Source organism: Drosophila sechellia, chromosome 2L (genome assembly GCF_004382195.2).
Source record: "Drosophila sechellia strain sech25 chromosome 2L, ASM438219v1, whole genome shotgun sequence".
NCBI classification, from domain to species: domain Eukaryota; kingdom Metazoa; phylum Arthropoda; class Insecta; order Diptera; family Drosophilidae; genus Drosophila; species Drosophila sechellia.
In genome coordinates, this window is record NC_045949.1 from 22,850,563 (window position 1) to 22,875,107 (window position 24,545).

At 46.2% G+C, this 24,545-nt stretch overlaps 1 protein-coding gene across 2 annotated transcripts in view; it reads left to right on the forward strand.

Annotated features, from left to right (window-relative positions):
• The window catches only part of LOC6621036 (meiosis regulator and mRNA stability factor 1), a 37,091-nt gene extending 33,718 nt beyond the window's left edge, over positions 1-3,373 (forward strand). Inside the window, exons 4-7 of one of the 2 annotated variants that reach the window (XM_032714601.1) lie at positions 370-501; positions 2,031-2,292; positions 2,382-2,992; positions 3,047-3,373. In XM_032714601.1, the coding sequence (XP_032570492.1) occupies positions 370-501; positions 2,031-2,292; positions 2,382-2,992; positions 3,047-3,244 (1,203 nt within the window). In that variant the 3' untranslated portion in view covers positions 3,245-3,373. Of the gene's footprint in view, positions 1-369; positions 502-1,647; positions 1,984-2,030; positions 2,293-2,381; positions 2,993-3,046 lie in introns of both variants that reach the window. The other variant, XM_032714594.1, reaches the window with a different exon arrangement.
• The last annotated feature ends 21,172 nt before the right edge of the window (positions 3,374-24,545 follow it).

Genomic DNA, 24,545 nt, shown 5'->3' on the forward strand with positions numbered 1-24,545 from the left:
AACTTTATTTTCTGAAGTATTAGTTCTCTTTTGTGGGATATACGTAATTTTTCTTTAAATTTAAAACAGTCAGCTTTTCTATCAGATTTCTCTTGTGTTAGGATCACACCAGAGGTACACTTAAAATAATTGTAAATAAGAGTTTCATTTAAAAGAAAGAAATAGACAAATTATTAAATATGCCTATGTTGTTTCGCAATCGTTTAATTTTTGGTTTACATTTCTTTAAAAAGCTCGGTCAATTCCGTTTCCCATCTATCAATTATTAGAGGTCAAATTTATAATGTTTAATGAGTTAGTTTTAATTGTTTCGTAAGTCCCTTTTGTAAGCACTTACATTATTTTCGACTGATCATATTTTTTCGTCAGTTCGCAAAGCAGGTCGTCTCCAATTTGCACCGCAAGAAAATTGGACACAAACGCATGCTGGTCAGTTATACTCGAGATTCCTCCCTTACCGAGGTCAACACACTACGTTGCCAGGTCGCCGGACTTCTAAAGGTAATAATTACGATTTTTTCTTAATTAATTATTTAACATTGCTTACTTTTAAGGATGTCCCATTCAACACCCTCCCCATGTATAAATTCAGAGAACTGTTTCAGTCGCGCTTCAAAACCTCAATCAGTGTTTTAGATTTGTACAAAATGCAAGACATATGTACCATTAACTCGGATAACAATGAGGAAAAGTTTATCAGCTTAAATCCGGAATTAGTAAACACCCTCGATATATCCCCCTTAATGGAAGGACTCCAACATAGTGTTCCTTACTGTAGTATTCATTTTAAAAAGGAGCAGCACAAGGGATGGGCCGAGCAGGAAATCGAGCCACTACCAAACGTCTTTATGAGCATTTCGGAAATTCAGAAACTAATTTATCCACTCCTCAAGGTACATACGGGGGATATTCCGGTGGCTACCCTTCTTCACTGCATTAAAGAAGAGCTTAATGTATCTATAATGGCGAACGAAAATGGCGTTAACTTGGAGCATTTGATTTGCTGTGTTCAGGGAATTCAAGTTCGGGCTAACAATTTCGGAATTAAAATTCTCGGCTGGTTAGAAATAAACAAAGAAATGCAATCAGGAACTTTTAATGTCAGTTCTAATGCATGTAGCCAGACTGCCAGTGATCGCACGAATTGTGGAAGCTATTTCAAAAACTCAGTTGCCGATCCGCTTTTCCAAATTTCCCGCGAAGTTATAGAGCTGCTAAAGATGTCACCAAAATCAACTATGAAATTCAACCGTTTTATTCCAGCCTACCACAATCACTTTGGAAAGCAATGTCGAGTTGCAGACTATGGCTATACAAAGTTAATCGAATTGTTTGAGGCATTATCAAACGTTGTTCAAATTATGGGAGACGGCGAAAATCGTCAAATTACGCTATCCCACCGCATTCAAATACGCAGGTTTACATCAGACTTATTGCGTGTATTGCGCGCAAATGGTAACAACTCAGTTCTGCTTTCCCAGTCGCCATTAGTTTTTACACAGACCCAAAATAAAACTTTTGACATCACTGATTATGGAGTGTGCGACCTTATAGACATTCTAGACGGCTTAGTAAGCTCCAACATCGTGACTTTAGGCGCAGTACAGAACGGAAAAGATATTCTTATATCAATGCCAAAACGGCTACCAAATTCAGCCGAAAACTTTGGGGGTCATGGATATGGCTTTGGCAGTTGAGCTGTTGCCTTACGTCGAGCTAAAGAAAAAAGAACAGGCCATTTGGCTAATCTGCCACAATAACGATCATGAATTTCGTTTTCTTTGCTATAGGGTGTGTAAGTATGTTATTGAAAGGGACCCTTCTGCATCAGTTTGGACAAACGTTAGAGGTGAAGTTAAGTTAACTCAAACTCAACAATTGGTAAAAACAATTCATAAAAGCTCATTGGTTAGGGATTTCAATTCTAAGCATAAGGAGCAGCTTTCAGAGTCAGCTCTTTTAGCCATGCGACAAGCGATTGAGGTAAAACAATATTTTAAAAACGTATGTTTAGGTTCACGTTATTTCAGGTATACAATGATGGTGGCATACAGTGTATTCGTCTAACCCGTTTCATGAAGTTTATAATTGCCATTGTGCGTATGCTAGAACAGCGACCAAGCATGTATCTCTATGAGATCAAGAATGGTTTAAACTGTGGCCTTAGTACCACTTTTGAATTCGGATTCCCAAATCTATATTCAGTGATCGCAGCACACAAAGACCTATTCAGGATTAACAACGGACCAACGCAAGAAAGAAGCGAGGTTTCCATTAATATGAACTGTGAGCGTAAGTAAACTCTAGATATCCTATTAAAGAATATTAAAATATATTAAGAACTAAAGAAAATTAATGATCACAATTTGCCCCCTTCTTAGTTCGTCAAAGTTCTTTAAGCAAAGACCAGTACGTCCTGGAATCCCAGAAGCTAACAAATTCTAAACATAGAGCACAACGGAGCTTCCATAGTCACTTTGGCGAGCATAATGGACTTCCAATCAGTCAGCCACCCCTGAAACGAAACGCAACAATCAACAATTGTTCCACATTCCAAGCACACCATGTCGATAACAACATATTTCATCTGCCAGCGAATTGTTTTCCCCCAAGAAACAACTTATCATTGCCTAATAGTTTCGGATCAGCTCTGGAAAGTGGAAGTTTTTCCAATAGTTACAGCAACAAGGAAAACTCTATGAAATCTCTTCAGTTATTTAACAGTTCATTTAACTCTTCTGACGAGCTAAATGCCAGTCTAGGAGCAGGAGATTTAACAAACATATCTGCAGGCACAGCTATCGCAGTTGACACTTCAAATGAACCATCCGAACTTTGGCGTAGACGTCAACAAAACTTTAATCACCCTAATCCATCTAATTATCCCAAATCGGAAAATGGAACTGACTGTCCTTACATTATGGGAAATTACAGCGCACCAAAAATAGGATACATTTACGAGCCACTAAAGTTTGATGGTCAAGCCAAAGAGGTAAAAGGTACAAATAATCCAAAATATATTTTATTATTTTGTTTTTTCAATTAGAAATTACCCTTTTGGATTGATCCCATTTGGAGCAAAGGATCGGAACAGCTCAGGCATGACATACTTAACATTCGACTTCCTAAGGCAAAAACAACTAAAACGTTTTCCAATATACTTTCGCCTTACACCATTTCGAAAAATGAAAATTTGAAGCGGCAGTTGTTTAGTTTTGATAATCACGATCGTAAAATAGCTTGATAAGAAGTTATACACCCATTGTCAAAATAACTTAATCTAATAACAATAATAATTATTTAATGTGTTCATTTATAAATTCACTTAAATGACTTCCTAGAATACAAATAAGAAATAATTTTCCAATAATTGTAATTATTTTGTGTTAAGAAAAGTTTTTTAACTTTATTGTAAGTAAATTTTATTATATAAATGTTTTATAATGTCGATGTATTGATTGTCAAGAAAATCAGGGATAGCAACTGGATCGGCAGTACTTAGTGGCGCCAAACGTTCTTACAAGTCCACAAAATGTATCGAGTATATCTCTTTAAATTCCCAATAAATATTTTTAGAGTTTATTTAAAACTTTTATTTTGCTTGCTTTTAAGTTTGTATCCTTTTAAAGGATTTATATTACATACATTTAATTATATCGCTGCTCTTGTTGAGTGCGTTGCTAACAACGATGTTTTTTTGTAATATTCAGAAAATATTACAGGCAGCAGAAATAAAAGGAATTGCGCTGGTTAATTTGTATGGCAACTAGTGGTGATTTTAATTTTGGCACTTCAGCTGACAGCTGATTGCAATATCTGCCAAATAATTAGAACACTTTTTATTGTACTACCCCTTTATGACTCAAATATCCCCCTGAAGTCCAATGCACTGTATAAATGCCAGAATTTTATTGGGCTTCAGGGCTGCAATTGTTTCCCGTCGGACTACATTCATGCCCAGGAGTCGGTTCCTCTTGATGACAAGCGCCATGCAATCACATGTAATATGTGCAGAATTCTCCTCCTCCATGCAGCAGAAGCGACAGAGTTCACTGTCTGCAATGCCAAGTTTGTGCAAATGGCTGTGAAGCCGCGAATGCCCCTTAATTAGGCCAGTCAAAATGCACACGGTGTTTTTCCTGTGAGTCATTATGGTCTTGAAACTTTTATGGTTATATTCACGAGGAGAATCTTAGACTGTCAAAGTCCTGGTAGGTGTTCCCAGAAGAACAGACGGTGACCAACATCACAGAAAGGTTCGGGCCCAATTAGTGGGTCCCTGCCCTAATCCTGGCTAGGTTGTCCGCTAGCTCATTTCCCGGGATGTTGTTGTGTCCCGGGAACCACCTTATTTTGAGTTTGTTGACATCTCCTAGTTGGTCTAGTGCTGTCCTCACTTCATTTACTAGCTCAGATGTTATCTTAGCTTTGCTGAGTGCCTTTATGGCTGCTTGACTACCTATTTGTGAAAGGAACAATAAAAGTTTTGCTAGGATTTAGGCTCAGGGTTACTTCCTTGCACCATTCGCTGGTTATATTGAGACCCAGTTGAATGATATCCCAGAGTGTTTCCTCATATTTACCTCTAACTATAATGAAAATATCGTCAGCATAGCCTTGACCCCTGCGGGTCAGTCTTCGTCTACCAGAAGGCTCCACAGAAGAGGTGACAGGACACCCCCTTAGGGGCAACCCCTTGTGGTAGATACTGTGGACAACTCTCCTCCGGTAGTGACTTGATCCATCTGCTGGTTGTCGCATCTTGCCAGGGATGCGTTGACAGCCTCATGGGAGGTATTGTCGAAAGCACCCTATATGTCTAAGAAGGCACATAACGCCACTTCCTTATGAGTAAGTGAATCCTCAATAAGACTTTTCAGGTGATAAAGGGCAGTATTAGTTGATCTGCCACTAGCTTTTCCAACGTTTTAAGCAAAAACGATGTCAAGCTGATGGGTCTGAACGACTTCGGATCAGTGATGTCTTTCTTTCCAGCTTTTGGAATGAAGAGCACTTTTGCTATACTCCAGGCAGTATGTGTCCTAAAGCTAGGCTGCTAATCAGTTTCTGATCGCCACCGCGAGCTGATTTAGCTCTCGTTGTAGCAGGATTGGCTGAATGCCATCTGGACCAGGAGATTTGTAGGGCTGGAATGTACCAATTGCCCATCTTAAACTCTCCGTTGTTACTATTGATTTTGCTTTGGCCCAATCAGTAGCACACGGTCTACTTTGTGCCGTTACCGGGGTATTCCCATCCGTTTGAAGCGTGCTTCCCGGAAAGTGAGTTGTCAGTAGTAGCTCAAGTTTCTCCTTACTTTCTATAGTATAGGAGTTATCCTCCTTTCGTAGTGCTAGATTTGATTCTGGCACTCCTTTGGAGATTGCTCTGTGAAGTCTTGCGCCTTCACATGTGTTTACTATTGCCTGGATTCCTGATCTCATGGTTATACATGGTCAGTTTTTTCCGGTAGGCATCCCAGTTCCCTTCACTTTTTGCTTTGTTAAAGAGACGCCTGGTCGCTTTCCGCAACTTCTCCAATTGGTCGTTCCATTATGGAGCATCTTTATTCATCTTGGCTCGTCCAAGGGAGCAGTTTTCTCTGAACGCGTTTGTAATACACGAGTTAATGTCTTCTACGCGGTCTTCAGTTATAGAGTGGTACGGAGTTTCCCGTTGCCTAAGTAACAGGATCTCGCAGTAAGGAGGCATTGAAACCTTTCCAGTTCGTATTCCTGGGATTGCGCTTACGCTCGCTACATTCTAGATTTAGCCCTATGTTAAAACGAATAATTCTGTGATCTGACATTGACTCCTCAGGAGATACGTGCCAGTCGCTTATATGCGAAGCCACTGATCTGCTAGAAAATGTAATGTCCATAACATCAGATCTTACCCTAGTAACAAATTTCGGAACATTGCCGACATTTAGGATTTCTAGATTGTTATTCAAGAAAAATTCTAACAGCTGCTGCCCCATATCACGTGATGTGCATTTGCATCACATCCGATGAAGATGGGTGAGTGCGTCCTCTTGCAGTATTCTGCCAGTACAGTGATTTCGGGCGGTGGGCACGCCTCGTCACCGGCAAAGTATGCCGATACCACCACAGTCTTCTTGGCTGCTCCCACATCTTCTACCACGATCGGTACACAGTCCCGCGTGAGAAATTCTGTAAGTATATAATAATTAATACTTCTACATGCCAGGATACAGGCTCTAGGGCTAGAGGCTCGTTGATCCCAAATTACCTTGGCGTTCTTCACGTACAGTCCTTTTATTCCCTGGTTATACCAGGGTTCCTGTACCAGGGCTAGCCCAAGATGTTGTTTGGTGAACATCCTTGCCAGCACAGCCGAGGCCGCCTTGGAGCGATGGATGTTCACCTGAGCTATCCCTGTACTTCAGACCATTAGATGATCGGCTCCATCGTCGGCGTTGCTGATCTGGAGATACCCAGATCACCATCCGCCGGTACAGCTTCTTCCTCACTCAACAGGTCTAGTTCCATGCCCAGCTCCTGAGAGGATATCGGGGTCTGATCCCCCATCTCGATGACGGTCGCATCGAGATCCTTATCATCCACCAGATTCTCGCTCGATTCGGAGAGCTTATTGGGCTTCTTCTTCTCCGCGGAGACTGGTAGATTTCGAAAAGTCTCGACCCGTCTTGTGCCGGCACAAGCTGAGATGTCTCCAAACCTGAAGCTCAACTTGTGGTCGCTAGAAACAATCTTGGCATTGAGTTGTCATCCTCATTGCCTAGGCTGAGGATTGAGCCACCACCCTCATTCTTTCTTGACATAAGACGCCAGTTCTCCGTGTCCAAGTCATTTTGTTTTTTGATCAATTCCATGATCCACTTTGTGGTCTTGTCTCCTGTCCTGGGGCAGAAGATGGTGATGTTGTCTGACGATGGCAAGTCGTCGCCCATCTGTACCTCCAGGGAGACACCGCTCCACTTTCTGAGGCTGGGGACTGCTAATTGCAGCCACTCAGCAGTGGTTGCGTTGCGGCAATCTACTATCAAGTGACCCACCCTGAAGTGGATTCCTCCAAACTTAATTGGAGTATCCCAACCAGAGAGGACTATCTCCTCCAGTAGTGCGTCCTCGAGCTGTGAGAGGTCCTCACTACTGAGGACGACCTTGGGGTACCCCTCTGGTACGACCGCAACTTTAATGGTCCCAGTTTTGGCCGCATATGATGGCTTGCGTACCCTTGAGGTACTTGGGCCATCAAAGGGAGTAGTCGGTGGCCTGCTCTTTTCCACCTTCTGCCTCTTAGGCCTTTCCGTCGGAGGCGTTAAGGTGGAGTTTACCCGCTTCGAAGCATAGTTGGACCTTTGCTCTAGCGGCTGCGGTGTCTTGGCCAGAGACAAAGCTTCTGCAGGTGACTCGGACGCCACTTGCCCGGACTCTCCGTTAGCGACTGGGCTAATTGTTTCCCGGGCCCCCTAGCCTGGCAGACTCTCGGCACGGGTCGAATGACACCTTAAAATTGAAATTTTAAGAGTTTCCAGCTCCAGCCCAACTACGATTAGCCAGCACTCTTAGAAGAGACATGACCTTACTAAGAGCCTGTTTCCAGCCGCCCTCGCGTGGAGAGTGTGTTTGCTCTTTCAGTAGTATGTCACAATTACGGCCCGTACCACCAGGTGGTTGATCCCCTTGGGATACCTACTAGCACGGCGGCCGGGACCGACTGTTACATGCCAGGAAAAATAGTCGAATCATTACGATGAGTTATATTTTCCACAGAGCGATTGATTCCTCGGACCCACTATTATCAACAATATAACAACAAAATTTTTAGACTTTATGCATTGCGTAACCCGATTTCGGGCATTTTCGTAACTCTTGTAAGCATAGCAGGTGTTATGTTGGCAATTTCTTCTTGGATGTTAGTTTTCAAATCTTTTAGAGTTCTTGGACGGTTCACATAAGCACGGGACTTCAAAGAACCCCATAGAAAAAAATTACAAGGGGAAAAATCGGGAGAGTGTGCCGGACATTCCAAATCGCCTCTAATTGAGATAAGGCGCTCTGGGAAGTGTTCCCTCAATTGAAAATTGTGTTCCCTTAAAAATTGAAGATCATCATGAAGAATTCTTCTTACAGAACGATCGGTTAGTCCAAGGTCAAATGCGTGTTTGCCTGCAGAACGCCGTGGAGATCGCTATATTGACGCTCTCACTGCTTCAAAGTTCTCAGGTGATCTAACGGGTCAAGGGGCAGTTTGCCTGAATGTGACCCATGTAACAATTGATTTGCGGTCTGTGACGCGAGCCAACGGGGCTAAATTAAAGCGATTCCGAAATGCACGCTGTTTTAATAAATGAACATCCGCTTGAAAAGTAGGCCTCAACGGCAAAGGCACGCTCCTCACTATTCCAACGCATGATGGCGACCGAACCGTGTCGGGACAAAACTTTGCAGGAGCCTCTCTTGAACGGGACCACTAGCCCTCCGCTATGATATCAACTAACTGAATGGCGCGCAATTTCAAAAAGATAGTTAGGCTGCCGTACCCTGAATTTAAATTTGTGCCCGTGACGTATGCGCAAATACCCTAGACCCCAAAGCCAGTCAACTACCTGTATATCCCTAGATACCTAATATTTGTCAAGTACTTAAGTCCAGAGCTGTGGGAATTATTCAATTCAAAACGACATCAAAATTAAACTACTTAAGCAGATATAAATAATTTTTAAACTTTTAAGCCGAGGGTGCAGCCTGTGATCCCATTCGTCAGCATAAAAGCTTTGTCCAATAAAAATCAATTAAACAAAAGAATAAATGTTCAATGCCCACGTCGCTGTCAACGATTATAACCATAGTTATATAAGAATAATGCATTTTGAAAAATCAGTTTCACATTGGGATTCTAACTAAAGAAAAGATTCCGCTTAATACATTAAAATAAGGAAAAAATAAAGAAAAATGTTTGTTTAGCTATTGAGCTTTTTCAATAGCTGTTGCGAATAATAAAAAACCGAAGAAAGTTTGTTTTTATTACGACAGTTTTTATTTTGCGAATTGTTATTCTTTTACGATAGCGATAATTGAATGCGTAAGTTTGGTCTTTTCCGAAACACGAAGAATTGGCAACTGGCGGGCAGGCAGCCGAAATGCAGCGCCCAAGCTTAACGTAGGTAGCTAACAACAACAAACAAGGAATGAGCGCCGTACAGAGCAGCGGTTGTGCACTATGCGAGAGCAGCGGTTTGCACTATGGGCATCGCAACTGCTACCACTGACTAATTTGGCTTAAATATTAACAAGTATGAGATTAGTCTACTGCACAGTTTTGGCGGCTGCATGACCCAACATCCTCCCCCCGTTGGAAGCTTGTCTTCCAACAGAGTCCTCAAAACAGATCTGACCTTTAATGGAAGCCCTATCACCAATGTTAGATCACACTGCTACCTAGGAGTTCATCTAGATCGGAGACTGACCTGGAGGGCCCACATCACATCGGTCAAATCTAAGTCACTGGCGAAGCTAAAAAAGCTCGACTGGCCCTTCCACTCCAGCAAACTTCAAATGAGCTCTAAGGCTCTTTTAATCAAAGCTATTCTCTCTCCAACGTGGAGTTATGCCATCCAGGTGTGGGGAACTGCCGCCAAATCCCAGCTTAATAGGCTCCGTGTGGTCCAGTCGAGAGCTGCACGTCACGCATCTGGGCTCCCCTGGTACGTGACGAACATGGTTATCGAAAGAAATCTGAAAGTTACCCTTCTTGGGGATCAGATTAATTTCCATAGCAGCCGTTATGCCGACAGGCTCATGGCCCACCCGAACCGACTAGCAACTATCCTAGCTGATCCCATCTCCCTCCGAAGACTGAAGAGGGTTCACCCCAGCGATGTCCTTACCCGGAGGATAATATAACACATTACATATTAAGTAATTAATAACTAGACTAGATTTTTCTTTCTTTTGTACTTTATAATTAAGATACCACTTGGTCTCATTTATCTTTATCACACATTAGGTTAAGTTCAGAGGAATTACTGAACGATTCCTTTTGAAACCTTAATAAATAGAATTAGCATAATAAAAAAAAAATTTATAAACTAAAATCAAATCCAAAATAGTGGCACAAATTGTTAATAGTGACCCTTAAGTCGCTATCAGTGATACTGTAGTGGAACTTAACGACTTTAACTTATAATAAAGACTGTGAATTTGTTTGCACGAAGTGGGGCTCCGCTGCCCAGCGGCCACGCGGTCGTGACTAAGCACTTTTTGAATATGGACAACCACCCACAGCGAAAATCTACCGATTATGAGTCAATGAAGCTAATTGCTGGCGCTGGCCCTAAAGAGATACGGGAGCAATTGACAAAGAGCTGGCTAAGTAAAGATCCATCCTTCGATACTACCAGTACTTCTAACACCTACTGCAGCTCGACCTTCACACTGACCTCCAGCAGCTCGACTATCACGTCTGCGTACATATTCACCTCCTCCTTGAGTGGCAACGTATGCTCTACTGCTGCCAGTACAACTCACAACAGTGCATCTGTCATCTCAATTGCGAAGCCACAACCTACCACCGGCTTTCAGGATGTCTCCTTTAAATCTAGGAATAAAGGAATTATAAAGAGAGCAGGCGCGGTCCTCTCCCCTAAAATGGTAAAAAAGGTGGCATCTGATAAGCCGGCAAAAATCTCTGCCAATCGCTTCCAAGCCCTTAGCGACGAGGAAGATATGGTCCTGGGAGAGATATCTTCGAGTGACAACGACGCCCTCAACCGTGCCGCTAGGAAAGCAGGACAAAAACAACAGCTGAAAGGTGCTCACCAAACTGTACCAGCCCCGAAATCAAACCGTCACTCTAAGGTACCTAGAATGATGTTTCCCAATGTGGTGAACTTCACATCATTTCGCGGCGAGCTGGACGCTCTTGTGGGAGACTCCTATACGATCAAGGCCCTGAATTCGGGAGATTGCGCTGTTCAGTGCAACTCCCCAGAAAGCTACAGGCTGGTGGCCCGGCACTTTCTCGACAAAGGATCCCTTTTCCATCACCATCAGCTACCGGAGGACCGACCCTACAAGATTGTCATGCGCAATATTCACCACGGGGTCCCATCGGAGGATATCATCGCAGCCCTCCAGAACGAAGGACAACAAGGCTACCTCTCTTCCTCTTAATATGAGGTTCATTGACCTCAAAAAAGCTGAGAACAACAAAGTCTTCTTTTGCAAATATTGTCAGAGGAAGTTAGCCCGTCTCCAAGCCTGCCGTTACTGTCCACCATGCAAGCGCTAACCTTGAGTTCAAGCTGGAACAGCTGTTTACTAGGCTTGACAGGATGATGTCACTAGTTGAAACATTAATGCAACTGCTCCTGCAAAATCGCACCTTCCCTCCTGCTGCTCAAAATGGGTCCTCTTAAGATAGCAGCTTGGAATGCCAATGGGGCCTCCTCGAAGACCAATGAGATCCTCGCCTTCATCGAGCTTCACGAAATCGACATCCTCCTGCTGTCGGAAACCCATTTCGTTTCCCGGTCCACTTTCAGAGTTCCTGGCTTTACCCTCCACACTGCCAACCACCCGGATGACAGCCAACGCGGAGGTGCGGCGATCCTTATTAGATCACTCATCTCCCATCAACTCTTCTCCACCCTGTCGGAAAATCACATCCAGGCAGCAGTTATCCAGCTGACGGCAAGCAGGGGTACTTTTAACATTGCCTCAGTATACTGCCCTCCTAACCTCAGGTGGACAGAGGCTGACGTTGAGCTGATCTTCGCTCAATTTGGCACAAAGTTCCTAGCGGCAGGTGATTGGAACGCAAAGCACAGATGGTGGGGAAACTACAGGATGTGCACTAGAGGCAGGGTGCTGTTCTCCGCTCTGGCGGGCAAAGGTATCGACATCGTTGCAACTGGAGAAGCTACTTGCTATCCCTTTCGAACAAGTGTCACTCCAAGTGCCATCGATTTCGGGATCTCCAAAGGATTCAGACAGCAAGAAATCAACGTGCAAACGCTGACAGAACTGTCGTCTGACCATCTCCCCCTGCTGTTTGTGCTGGATGAAGACGCCCAGCTATTCAAAGGTGTCACTAAAATGCTGTCACCTGCTGCAAATACTGTGGCCTTCAAGGAGCACATCGAGGCCACAGTTGATCTCAACATCCCCATTGACACCCGCAATAGTCTGGAAACATATATAGATTACCTCGTAGCCACAATCGCAGAAGCAGCACGGAGGGCCACACCTCCCCCACATCAAGCTCGTCACACGACCGCAAGGAGGGCTCCCATCTTGAGCTTGGAGGCTAGGGAGCTGCTCTCCCACAAAAGGCGCCTCAGGAGACGGTATATCGCCACAGGAGATCCTAGCATCAAGCAGCAATACTCTAGTACCACAAACAGACTGCATCGTTTGCTAGGCAGGACCCGACGAGAAAATCTGGATACCCTGCTGGAGGGTACCGGCCCAGATAACAACAGCAACTTCTCGTTATGGAGGCTCACATGAAACATCAAGAGACAGCCGATGTTTCAATCTCCCGTCCTGAGTCAAAGTGGCCTCTGGCTCAAGACGGACGATGAAAAAGCGAGAGCATTTGCTTCGCACCTGACCTCCACCTTCATGCCCTTCAACCTAACAGACGACTCTAACCGCGTAGAAATCAATAATTTTCTGGACGCTCCGACTGTACCGGCTCGCCCCATTAGGCATACTACACCGCAGGAAGTCATGATGCAGCTGAAGGCGCTTCACATCAAGAAAACCCCTGGTTACGATAGCATCGACAACCGTGCTGCGAAGTCTCTGCCACGCAAAGGAGTCCTAGCCTTAGTAAAAATTTTTAATGCTATGCTAAGGCTAGGGCACTTTCGAAGGCAATGGAAGCGTGCACGTATCATCATGATACCTAAAGCCGGAAAGCCGCCAACGCAGATCGATGCATATCGCCCAATCAGCCTGCTATCAACTTTCTCTAAGATTTTTGAGAGAATACTCTTAGCCCGCCTGATGGAACTGCCGCAAGTAGTGAATCACATACCTTCACACCAATTTGGTTTCAGGAAGTCCCACGGCTGCCCTGAACAAATACATCGACTGGTCAACCAGGTTACGCATGGCTTCGAGCACAAACTCTACACGGTCGGCGTCTTTCTAGACGTGAAGCAAGCGTTTGACAAGGTGTGGCATGAGGGCCTTCTATACAAGATGAAAGCTCTCCTTCCTGCTCCCTACTATGCCATCCTGAGATCGTTCATCTCTTATCGGACGTTTGACGTTGCAGTGCGTGATGCTCGATCCAGCCTGGAAGAGATTCACGCAGGAGTTCCACAGGGAAGTGTTCTTGGGCCCTTCCTATACACCCTCTACACTGCTGACATGTCATCTCCCGCAAACAACACCGAAGTCCCCCCGGCTCAGCGACTCCTAGCCACTTACGCCGATGACACTGCCATGCTGGCGTCTCATCCTTCATTGCAAACTGCCTCCTACGCAGTCCAGGAATGGCTGCATGCAATCGAAAAATGGACTGCCAAATGGAATTAACTCCTCAAAGTCAGCCTGTGTAACTTTTTCCCTGCGACCCGGAACCTGCACAGATCTGACCTTTAATGGAAGCCCTATCACCAATGTTAGATCACACTGCTACCTAGGAGTTAATCTAGATCGGAGACTGATCTGGAGGGCCCACATCACATCGGTCAAATCTAAGTCACTGGCGAAGCTAAAAAAGCTCGACTGGCTTTTCCACTCCAGCAAACTTCAAATGAGCTCTAAGGCTCTTTTAATCAAAGCTATTCTCTCTCCAACGTGGAGTTATGCCATCCAGGTGTGGGGAACTGCCGCCAAATCCCAGCTTAATAGGCTCCGTGTGGTCCAGTCGAGAGCTGCACGTCACGCATCTGGGCTCCCCTGGTACGTGACGAACATGGTTATCGAAAGAAATCTGAAAGTTACCCTTCTTGGGGATCAGATTAATTTCCATAGCAGCCGTTATGCCGACAGGCTCATGGCCCACCCGAACCGACTAGCAACTATCCTAGCTGATCCCATCTCCCTCCGAAGACTGAAGAGGGTTCACCCCAGCGATCTCCTTACCCGGAGGATAATATAACACATTACATATTAAGTAATTGATAACTAGACTAGATTTTTCTTTCTTTTGTACTTTATAATTAAGATACCACTTGGTCTCATTTATCTTTATCACACATTAGGTTAAGTTCAGAGGAATTACTGAACGATTCCTTTTGAAACCTTAATAAATAGAATTAGCATAATAAAAAACAAGTATGCGGTTGCTTTTTGGTCCTGTCAGCATCTGGTCACACTGAGCGGTTGTTTATAGTTTTTGTTCGTGAATTTATAAACTAAAATCAAATCCAAAATAGTGGCACAAATTGTTAATAGTGACCCTTAAGTCGCTATCAGTGATACTGTAGTGGAACTTAACGACTTTAACTTATAATAAAGACTGTGAATTTGTTTGCACGAAGTGGGGCTCCGCTGCCCAGCGGCCACGCGGTCGTGACTAAGCACTTTTTGAATATGGATAACCATCCACAGCGAAAATCTACCGATTATGAGTCAATGAAGCTCATTGCTGGCGCTGGCCCTAAAGAGATACGGGAGCAATTGACAAAGAGCTGGCTAAGTAAAGATCCATCCTTCGATACTACCAGTACTTCTAACACCTACTGCAGCTCGACCTTCACACTGACCTCCAGCAGCTCGACTATCTCGTCTGCGTACATATTCACCTCCTCCTTGAGTGGCAACGTATGCTCTACTGCTGCCAGTACAACTCACAACAGTGCATCTGTCATCTCAATTGCGAAGTCACAACCTACCACCGGCTTTCAGGATGTCTCCTTTAAATCTAGGAATAAAGGAATTATAAAGAGAGCAGGCGCGGTCCTCTCCCCTAAAATGGTAAAAAAGGTGGCATCTGATAAGCCGGCAAAAATCTCTGCCAATCGCTTCCAAGCCCTTAGCGACGAGGAAGATATGGTCCTGGGCGAGATATCTTCGAGTGACAACGACGAGCCATGCTCCTCGAATACCGCCCTCAACCGTGCCGCTAGGAAAGCAGGACAAAAACAACAGCTGAAAGGTGCTCACCAAACTGTACCAGCCCCGAAATCAAACCGTCACTCTAAGGTACCTAGAATGATGTTTCCCAATGTGGTGAACTTCACATCATTTCGCGGCGAGCTGGACGCTCTTGTGGGAGACTCCTATACGATCAAGGCCCTGAATTCGGGAGATTGCGCTGTTCAGTGCAACTCCCCAGAAAGCTACAGGCTGGTGGCCCGGCACTTTCTCGACAAAGGATCCCTTTTCCATCACCATCAGCTACCGGAGGACCGACCCTACAAGATTGTCATGCGCAATATTCACCACGGGGTCCCATCGGGGATATCATCGCAGCCCTCCAGAACGAAGGACAACAAGGCTACCTCTCTACCTCTTAATATGAGGTTCATTGACCTCAAAAAAGCTGAGAACAACAACCAAGTAAAGGGCATACCGGTTGTCTGCAGGCACAGGGTAACTTGGGAGAAACCCCGTAAGCAATCGGAACCGATTCAATGCCAAAGGTGCCAAGGCTATGGTCATACCAAGGCATATTGTTCTCGGCACTATATATGCAGAGAATGCGGAGAAAATCACCCCACTGCAGAGTGCAAGCTGGAACAGGACGAGGCCAGATTCTGTTTTCACTGTGGCGGCCCCCATGCAGCCAACTTTAAAGGTTGCAAAAAATACCTGCTAGAGGCTTATAACCGCAAACATCAACGGAAGGTCAATGAACCCTCTGTTTCTGGTCCTGCAAGAGGAGTACACCAACCCAGTCCCCCAGTCCACATGTCTGGAAAGCCCTCCTTTGCTAGTATAGTCAAAGGAAGTCAGCCCGTCGACAAGACTGCCGTTACTGTCCCCCCTGCAAGCGCCAACCTTGAGTCCAAGCTGGAACAGCTGTTTTCTAGGCTTGACAGGATGATGTCACTAGTTGAAACATTAATGCAACTGCTCCTGCAAAATCGCACCTTCCCTCCTGCTGCTCAAAATGGGTCCTCTTAAGATAGCAGCTTGGAATGCCAATGGGGCCTCCTCGAAGACCAATGAGATCCTCGCCTTCATCGAGCTTCACGAAATCGACATCCTCCTGCTGTCGGAAACCCATTTCGTTTCCCGGTCCACTTTCAGAGTTCCTGGCTTTACCCTCCACACTGCCAACCACCCGGATGACAGCCAACGCGGAGGTGCGGCGATCCTTATTAGATCACTCATCTCCCATCAACTCTTCTCCACCCTGTCGGAAAATCACATCCAGGCAGCAGTTATCCAGCTGACGGCAAGCAGGGGTACTTTTAACATTGCCTCAGTATACTGCCCTCCTAACCTCAGGTGGACAGAGGCTGACGTTGAGCTGATCTTCGCTCAATTTGGCACAAAGTTCCTAGCGGCAGGTGATTGGAACGCAAAGCACAGATGGTGGGGAAACTACAGGATGTGCACTATAGGCAGGGTGCTGTTCTCCGCTCTGGCGGGCAAAGGTATCGACATCGTTGCAACTGGAGAAGCTACTTGCTATCCCTTTCGAACAAGTGTCACTCCAAGTGCCATCGATTTCGGGATCTCCAAAGGATTCAGACAGCAAGAAATCAACGTGCAAACGCTGACAGAACTGTCGTCTGACCATCTCCCCCTGCTGTTTGTGCTGGATGAAGACGCCCAGCTATTCAAAGGTGTCACTAAAATGCTGTCACCTACTGCAAATACTGTGGCCTTCAAGGAGCACATCGAGGCCACAGTTGATCTCAACATCCCCATTGACACCCGCAATAGTCTGGAAACATATATAGATTACCTCGTAGCCACAATCGCAGAAGCAGCACGGAGGGCCACACCTCCCCCACATCAAGCTCGTCACACGACCGCAAGGAGGGCTCCCATCTTGAGCTTGGAGGCTAGGGAGCTGCTCTCCCACAAAAGGCGCCTCAGGAGACGGTATATCGCCACAGGAGATCCTAGCATCAAGCAGCAATACTCTAGTACCACAAACAGACTGCATCGTTTGCTAGGCAGGACCCGACGAGAAAATCTGGATACCCTGCTGGAGGGTACCGGCCCAGATAACAACAGCAACTTCTCGTTATGGAGGCTCACATGAAACATCAAGAGACAGCCGATGTTTCAATCTCCCGTCCTGAGTCAAAGTCGCCTCTGGCTCAAGACGGACGATGAAAAAGCGAGAGCATTTGCTTCGCACCTGACCTCCACCTTCATGCCCTTCAACCTAACAGACGACTCTAACCGCGTAGAAATCAATAATTTTCTGGACGCTCCGACTGTACCGGCTCGCCCCATTAGGCATACTACACCGCAGGAAGTCATGATGCAGCTGAAGGCGCTTCACATCAAGAAAACCCCTGGTTACGATAGCATCGACAACCGTGCTGCGAAGTCTCTGCCACGCAAAGGAGTCCTAGCCTTAGTAAAAATTTTTAATGCTATGCTAAGGCTAGGGCACTTTCGAAGGCAATGGAAGCGTGCACGTATCATCATGATACCTAAAGCCGGAAAGCCGCCAACGCAGATCGATGCATATCGCCCAATCAGCCTGCTATCAACTTTCTCTAAGATTTTTGAGAGAATACTCTTAGCCCGCCTGATGGAACTGCCGCAAGTAGTGAACCACATACCTTCACACCAATTTGGTTTCAGGAAGTCCCACGGCTGCCCTGAACAAATACATCGACTGGTCAACCAGGTTACGCATGGCATCGAGCACAAACTCTACACGGTCGGCGTCTTTCTAGACGTGAAGCAAGCGTTTGACAAGGTGTGGCATGAGGGCCTTCTATACAAGATGAAAGCTCTCCTTCCTGCTCCCTACTATGCCATCCTGAGATCGTTCATCTCTTATCGGACGTTTGACGTTGCAGTGCGTGATGCTCGATCCAGCCTGGAAGAGATTCACGCAGGAGTTCCACAGGGAAGTGTTCTTGGGCCCTTCCTATACACCCTCTACACTGCTGACATGTCATCTCCCGCAAACAACACCGAAGTCCCCCCGGCTCAGCGACTCCTAGCCACTTACGCCGATGACACTGCCATGCTGGCGTCTCATCCTTCATTGCAAACTGCCTCCTACGCAGTCCAGGAATGGCTGCATGCAATCGAAAAATGGACTGCCAAATGGAATGTGGCCATTAACTCCTCAAAGTCAGCCTGTGTAACTTGTTCCCTGCGACCCGGAACCTGCACAGATCTGACCTTTAATGGAAGCCCTATCACCAATGTTAGATCACACTGCTACCTAGGAGTTAATCTAGATCGGAGACTGATCTGGAGGGCCCACATCACATCGGTCAAATCTAAGTCACTGGCGAAGCTAAAAAAGCTCGACTGGCTTTTCCACTCCAGCAAACTTCAAATGAGCTCTAAGGCTCTTTTAATCAAAGCTATTCTCTCTCCAACGTGGAGTTATGCCATCCAGGTGTGGGGAACTGCCGCCAAATCCCAGCTTAATAGGCTCCGTGTGGTCCAGTCGAGAGCTGCACGTCACGCATCTGGGCTCCCCTGGTACGTGACGAACATGGTTATCGAAAGAAATCTGAAAGTTACCCTTCTTGGGGATCAGATTAATTTCCATAGCAGCCGTTATGCCGACAGGCTCATGGCCCACCCGAACCGACTAGCAACTATCCTAGCTGATCCCATCTCCCTCCGAAGACTGAAGAGGGTTCACCCCAGCGATCTCCTTACCCGGAGGATAATATAACACATTACATATTAAGTAATTGATAACTAGACTAGATTTTTCTTTCTTTTGTACTTTATAATTAAGATACCACTTGGTCTCATTTATCTTTATCACACATTAGGTTAAGTTCAGAGGAATTACTGAACGATTCCTTTTGAAACCTTAATAAATAGAATTAGCATAATAAAAAACAAGTATGCGGTTGCTTTTTGGTCCTGTCAGCATCTGGTCACACTGAGCGGTTGTTTATAGTTTTTGTTCGTGAATTTATAAACTAAAATCAAATCCAAAATAGTGGCACAAATTGTTAATAGTGACCCTTAAGTCGCTATCAGTGATACTGTAGTGGAACTTAACGACTTTAACTTATAATAAAGACTGTGAATTTGTTTGCACGAAGTGGGGCTCCGCTGCCCAGCGGCCACGCGGTCGTGACTAAGCACTTTTTGAATATGGATAACCATCCACAGCGAAAATCTACCGATTATGAGTCAATGAAGCTCATTGCTGGCGCTGGCCCTAAAGAGATACGGGAGCAATTGACAAAGAGCTGGCTAAGTAAAGATCCATCCTTCGATACTACCAGTACTTCTAACACCTACTGCAGCTCGACCTTCACACTGACCTCCAGCAGCTCGACTATCTCGTCTGCGTACATATTCACCTCCTCCTTGAGTGGCAACGTATGCTCTACTGCTGCCAGTACAACTCACAACAGTGCATCTGTCATCTCAATTGCGAAGTCACAACCTACCACCGGCTTTCAGGATGTCTCCTTTAAATCTAGGAATAAAGGAATTATAAAGAGAGCAGGCGCGGTCCTCTCCCCTAAAATGGTAAAAAAGGTGGCATCTGATAAGCCGGCAAAAATCTCTGCCAATCGCTTCCAAGCCCTTAGCGACGAGGAAGATATGGTCCTGGGCGAGATATCTTCGAGTGACAACGACGAGCCATGCTCCTCGAATACCGCCCTCAACCGTGCCGCTAGGAAAGCAGGACAAAAACAACAGCTGAAAGGTGCTCACCAAACTGTACCAGCCCCGAAATCAAACCGTCACTCTAAGGTACCTAGAATGATGTTTCCCAATGTGGTGAACTTCACATCATTTCGCGGCGAGCTGGACGCTCTTGTGGGAGACTCCTATACGATCAAGGCCCTGAATTCGGGAGATTGCGCTGTTCAGTGCAACTCCCCAGAAAGCTACAGGCTGGTGGCCCGGCACTTTCTCGACAAAGGATCCCTTTTCCATCACCATCAGCTACCGGAGGACCGACCCTACAAGATTGTCATGCGCAATATTCACCACGGGGTCCCATCGGGGATATCATCGCAGCCCTCCAGAACGAAGGACAACAAGGCTACCTCTCTACCTCTTAATATGAGGTTCATTGACCTCAAAAAAGCTGAGAACAACAACCAAGTAAAGGGCATACCGGTTGTCTGCAGGCACAGGGTAACTTGGGAGAAACCCCGTAAGCAATCGGAACCGATTCAATGCCAAAGGTGCCAAGGCTATGGTCATACCAAGGCATATTGTTCTCGGCACTATATATGCAGAGAATGCGGAGAAAATCACCCCACTGCAGAGTGCAAGCTGGAACAGGACGAGGCCAGATTCTGTTTTCACTGTGGCGGCCCCCATGCAGCCAACTTTAAAGGTTGCAAAAAATACCTGCTAGAGGCTTATAACCGCAAACATCAACGGAAGGTCAATGAACCCTCTGTTTCTGGTCCTGCAAGAGGAGTACACCAACCCAGTCCCCCAGTCCACATGTCTGGAAAGCCCTCCTTTGCTAGTATAGTCAAAGGAAGTCAGCCCGTCGACAAGACTGCCGTTACTGTCCCCCCTGCAAGCGCCAACCTTGAGTCCAAGCTGGAACAGCTGTTTTCTAGGCTTGACAGGATGATGTCACTAGTTGAAACATTAATGCAACTGCTCCTGCAAAATCGCACCTTCCCTCCTGCTGCTCAAAATGGGTCCTCTTAAGATAGCAGCTTGGAATGCCAATGGGGCCTCCTCGAAGACCAATGAGATCCTCGCCTTCATCGAGCTTCACGAAATCGACATCCTCCTGCTGTCGGAAACCCATTTCGTTTCCCGGTCCACTTTCAGAGTTCCTGGCTTTACCCTCCACACTGCCAACCACCCGGATGACAGCCAACGCGGAGGTGCGGCGATCCTTATTAGATCACTCATCTCCCATCAACTCTTCTCCACCCTGTCGGAAAATCACATCCAGGCAGCAGTTATCCAGCTGACGGCAAGCAGGGGTACTTTTAACATTGCCTCAGTATACTGCCCTCCTAACCTCAGGTGGACAGAGGCTGACGTTGAGCTGATCTTCGCTCAATTTGGCACAAAGTTCCTAGCGGCAGGTGATTGGAACGCAAAGCACAGATGGTGGGGAAACTACAGGATGTGCACTAGAGGCAGGGTGCTGTTCTCCGCTCTGGCGGGCAAAGGTATCGACATCGTTGCAACTGGAGAAGCTACTTGCTATCCCTTTCGAACAAGTGTCACTCCAAGTGCCATCGATTTCGGGATCTCCAAAGGATTCAGACAGCAAGAAATCAACGTGCAAACGCTGACAGAACTGTCGTCTGACCATCTCCCCCTGCTGTTTGTGCTGGATGAAGACGCCCAGCTATTCAAAGGTGTCACTAAAATGCTGTCACCTACTGCAAATACTGTGGCCTTCAAGGAGCACATCGAGGCCACAGTTGATCTCAACATCCCCATTGACACCCGCAATAGTCTGGAAACATATATAGATTACCTCGTAGCCACAATCGCAGAAGCAGCACGGAGGGCCACACCTCCCCCACATCAAGCTCGTCACACGACCGCAAGGAGGGCTCCCATCTTGAGCTTGGAGGCTAGGGAGCTGCTCTCCCACAAAAGGCGCCTCAGGAGACGGTATATCGCCACAGGAGATCCTAGCATCAAGCAGCAATACTCTAGTACCACAAACAGACTGCATCGTTTGCTAGGCAGGACCCGACGAGAAAATCTGGATACCCTGCTGGAGGGTACCGGCCCAGATAACAACAGCAACTTCTCGTTATGGAGGCTCACATGAAACATCAAGAGACAGCCGATGTTTCAATCTCCCGTCCTGAGTCAAAGTCGCCTCTGGCTCAAGACGGACGATGAAAAAGCGAGAGCATTTGCTTCGCACCTGACCTCCACCTTCATGCCCTTCAACCTAACAGACGACTCTAACCGCGTAGAAATCAATAATTTTCTGGACGCTCCGACTGTACCGGCTCGCCCCATTAGGCATACTACACCGCAGGAAGTCATGATGCAGCTGAAGGCGCTTCACATCAAGAAAACCCCTGGTTACGATAGCATCGACAACCGTGCTGCGAAGTCTCTGCCACGCAAAGGAGTCCTAGCCTTAGTAAAAATTTTTAATGCTATGCTAAGGCTAGGGCACTTTCGAAGGCAATGGAAGCGTGCACGTATCATCATGATACCTAAAGCCGGAAAGCCGCCAACGCAGATCGATGCATATCGCCCAATCAGCCTGCTATCAACTTTCTCTAAGATTTTTGAGAGAATACTCTTAGCCCGCCTGATGGAACTGCCGCAAGTAGTGAACCACATACCTTCACACCAATTTGGTTTCAGGAAGTCCCACGGCTGCCCTGAACAAATACATCGACTGGTCAACCAGGTTACGCATGGCATCGAGCACAAACTCTACACGGTCGGCGTCTTTCTAGACGTGAAGCAAGCGTTTGACAAGGTGTGGCATGAGGGCCTTCTATACAAGATGAAAGCTCTCCTTCCTGCTCCCTACTATGCCATCCTGAGATCGTTCATCTCTTATCGGACGTTTGACGTTGCAGTGCGTGATGCTCGATCCAGCCTGGAAGAGATTCACGCAGGAGTTCCACAGGGAAGTGTTCTTGGGCCCTTCCTATACACCCTCTACACTGCTGACATGTCATCTCCCGCAAACAACACCGAAGTCCCCCCGGCTCAGCGACTCCTAGCCACTTACGCCGATGACACTGCCATGCTGGCGTCTCATCCTTCATTGCAAACTGCCTCCTACGCAGTCCAGGAATGGCTGCATGCAATCGAAAAATGGACTGCCAAATGGAATGTGGCCATTAACTCCTCAAAGTCAGCCTGTGTAACTTGTTCCCTGCGACCCGGAACCTGCACAGATCTGACCTTTAATGGAAGCCCTATCACCAATGTTAGATCACACTGCTACCTAGGAGTTAATCTAGATCGGAGACTGATCTGGAGGGCCCACATCACATCGGTCAAATCTAAGTCACTGGCGAAGCTAAAAAAGCTCGACTGGCTTTTCCACTCCAGCAAACTTCAAATGAGCTCTAAGGCTCTTTTAATCAAAGCTATTCTCTCTCCAACGTGGAGTTATGCCATCCAGGTGTGGGGAACTGCCGCCAAATCCCAGCTTAATAGGCTCCGTGTGGTCCAGTCGAGAGCTGCACGTCACGCATCTGGGCTCCCCTGGTACGTGACGAACATGGTTATCGAAAGAAATCTGAAAGTTACCCTTCTTGGGGATCAGATTAATTTCCATAGCAGCCGTTATGCCGACAGGCTCATGGCCCACCCGAACCGACTAGCAACTATCCTAGCTGATCCCATCTCCCTCCGAAGACTGAAGAGGGTTCACCCCAGCGATCTCCTTACCCGGAGGATAATATAACACATTACATATTAAGTAATTGATAACTAGACTAGATTTTTCTTTCTTTTGTACTTTATAATTAAGATACCACTTGGTCTCATTTATCTTTATCACACATTAGGTTAAGTTCAGAGGAATTACTGAACGATTCCTTTTGAAACCTTAATAAATAGAATTAGCATAATAAAAAACAAGTATGCGGTTGCTTTTTGGTCCTGTCAGCATCTGGTCACACTGAGCGGTTGTTTATAGTTTTTGTTCGTGAATTTATAAACTAAAATCAAATCCAAAATAGTGGCACAAATTGTTAATAGTGACCCTTAAGTCGCTATCAGTGATACTGTAGTGGAACTTAACGACTTTAACTTATAATAAAGACTGTGAATTTGTTTGCACGAAGTGGGGCTCCGCTGCCCAGCGGCCACGCGGTCGTGACTAAGCACTTTTTGAATATGGATAACCATCCACAGCGAAAATCTACCGATTATGAGTCAATGAAGCTCATTGCTGGCGCTGGCCCTAAAGAGATACGGGAGCAATTGACAAAGAGCTGGCTAAGTAAAGATCCATCCTTCGATACTACCAGTACTTCTAACACCTACTGCAGCTCGACCTTCACACTGACCTCCAGCAGCTCGACTATCTCGTCTGCGTACATATTCACCTCCTCCTTGAGTGGCAACGTATGCTCTACTGCTGCCAGTACAACTCACAACAGTGCATCTGTCATCTCAATTGCGAAGTCACAACCTACCACCGGCTTTCAGGATGTCTCCTTTAAATCTAGGAATAAAGGAATTATAAAGAGAGCAGGCGCGGTCCTCTCCCCTAAAATGGTAAAAAAGGTGGCATCTGATAAGCCGGCAAAAATCTCTGCCAATCGCTTCCAAGCCCTTAGCGACGAGGAAGATATGGTCCTGGGCGAGATATCTTCGAGTGACAACGACGAGCCATGCTCCTCGAATACCGCCCTCAACCGTGCCGCTAGGAAAGCAGGACAAAAACAACAGCTGAAAGGTGCTCACCAAACTGTACCAGCCCCGAAATCAAACCGTCACTCTAAGGTACCTAGAATGATGTTTCCCAATGTGGTGAACTTCACA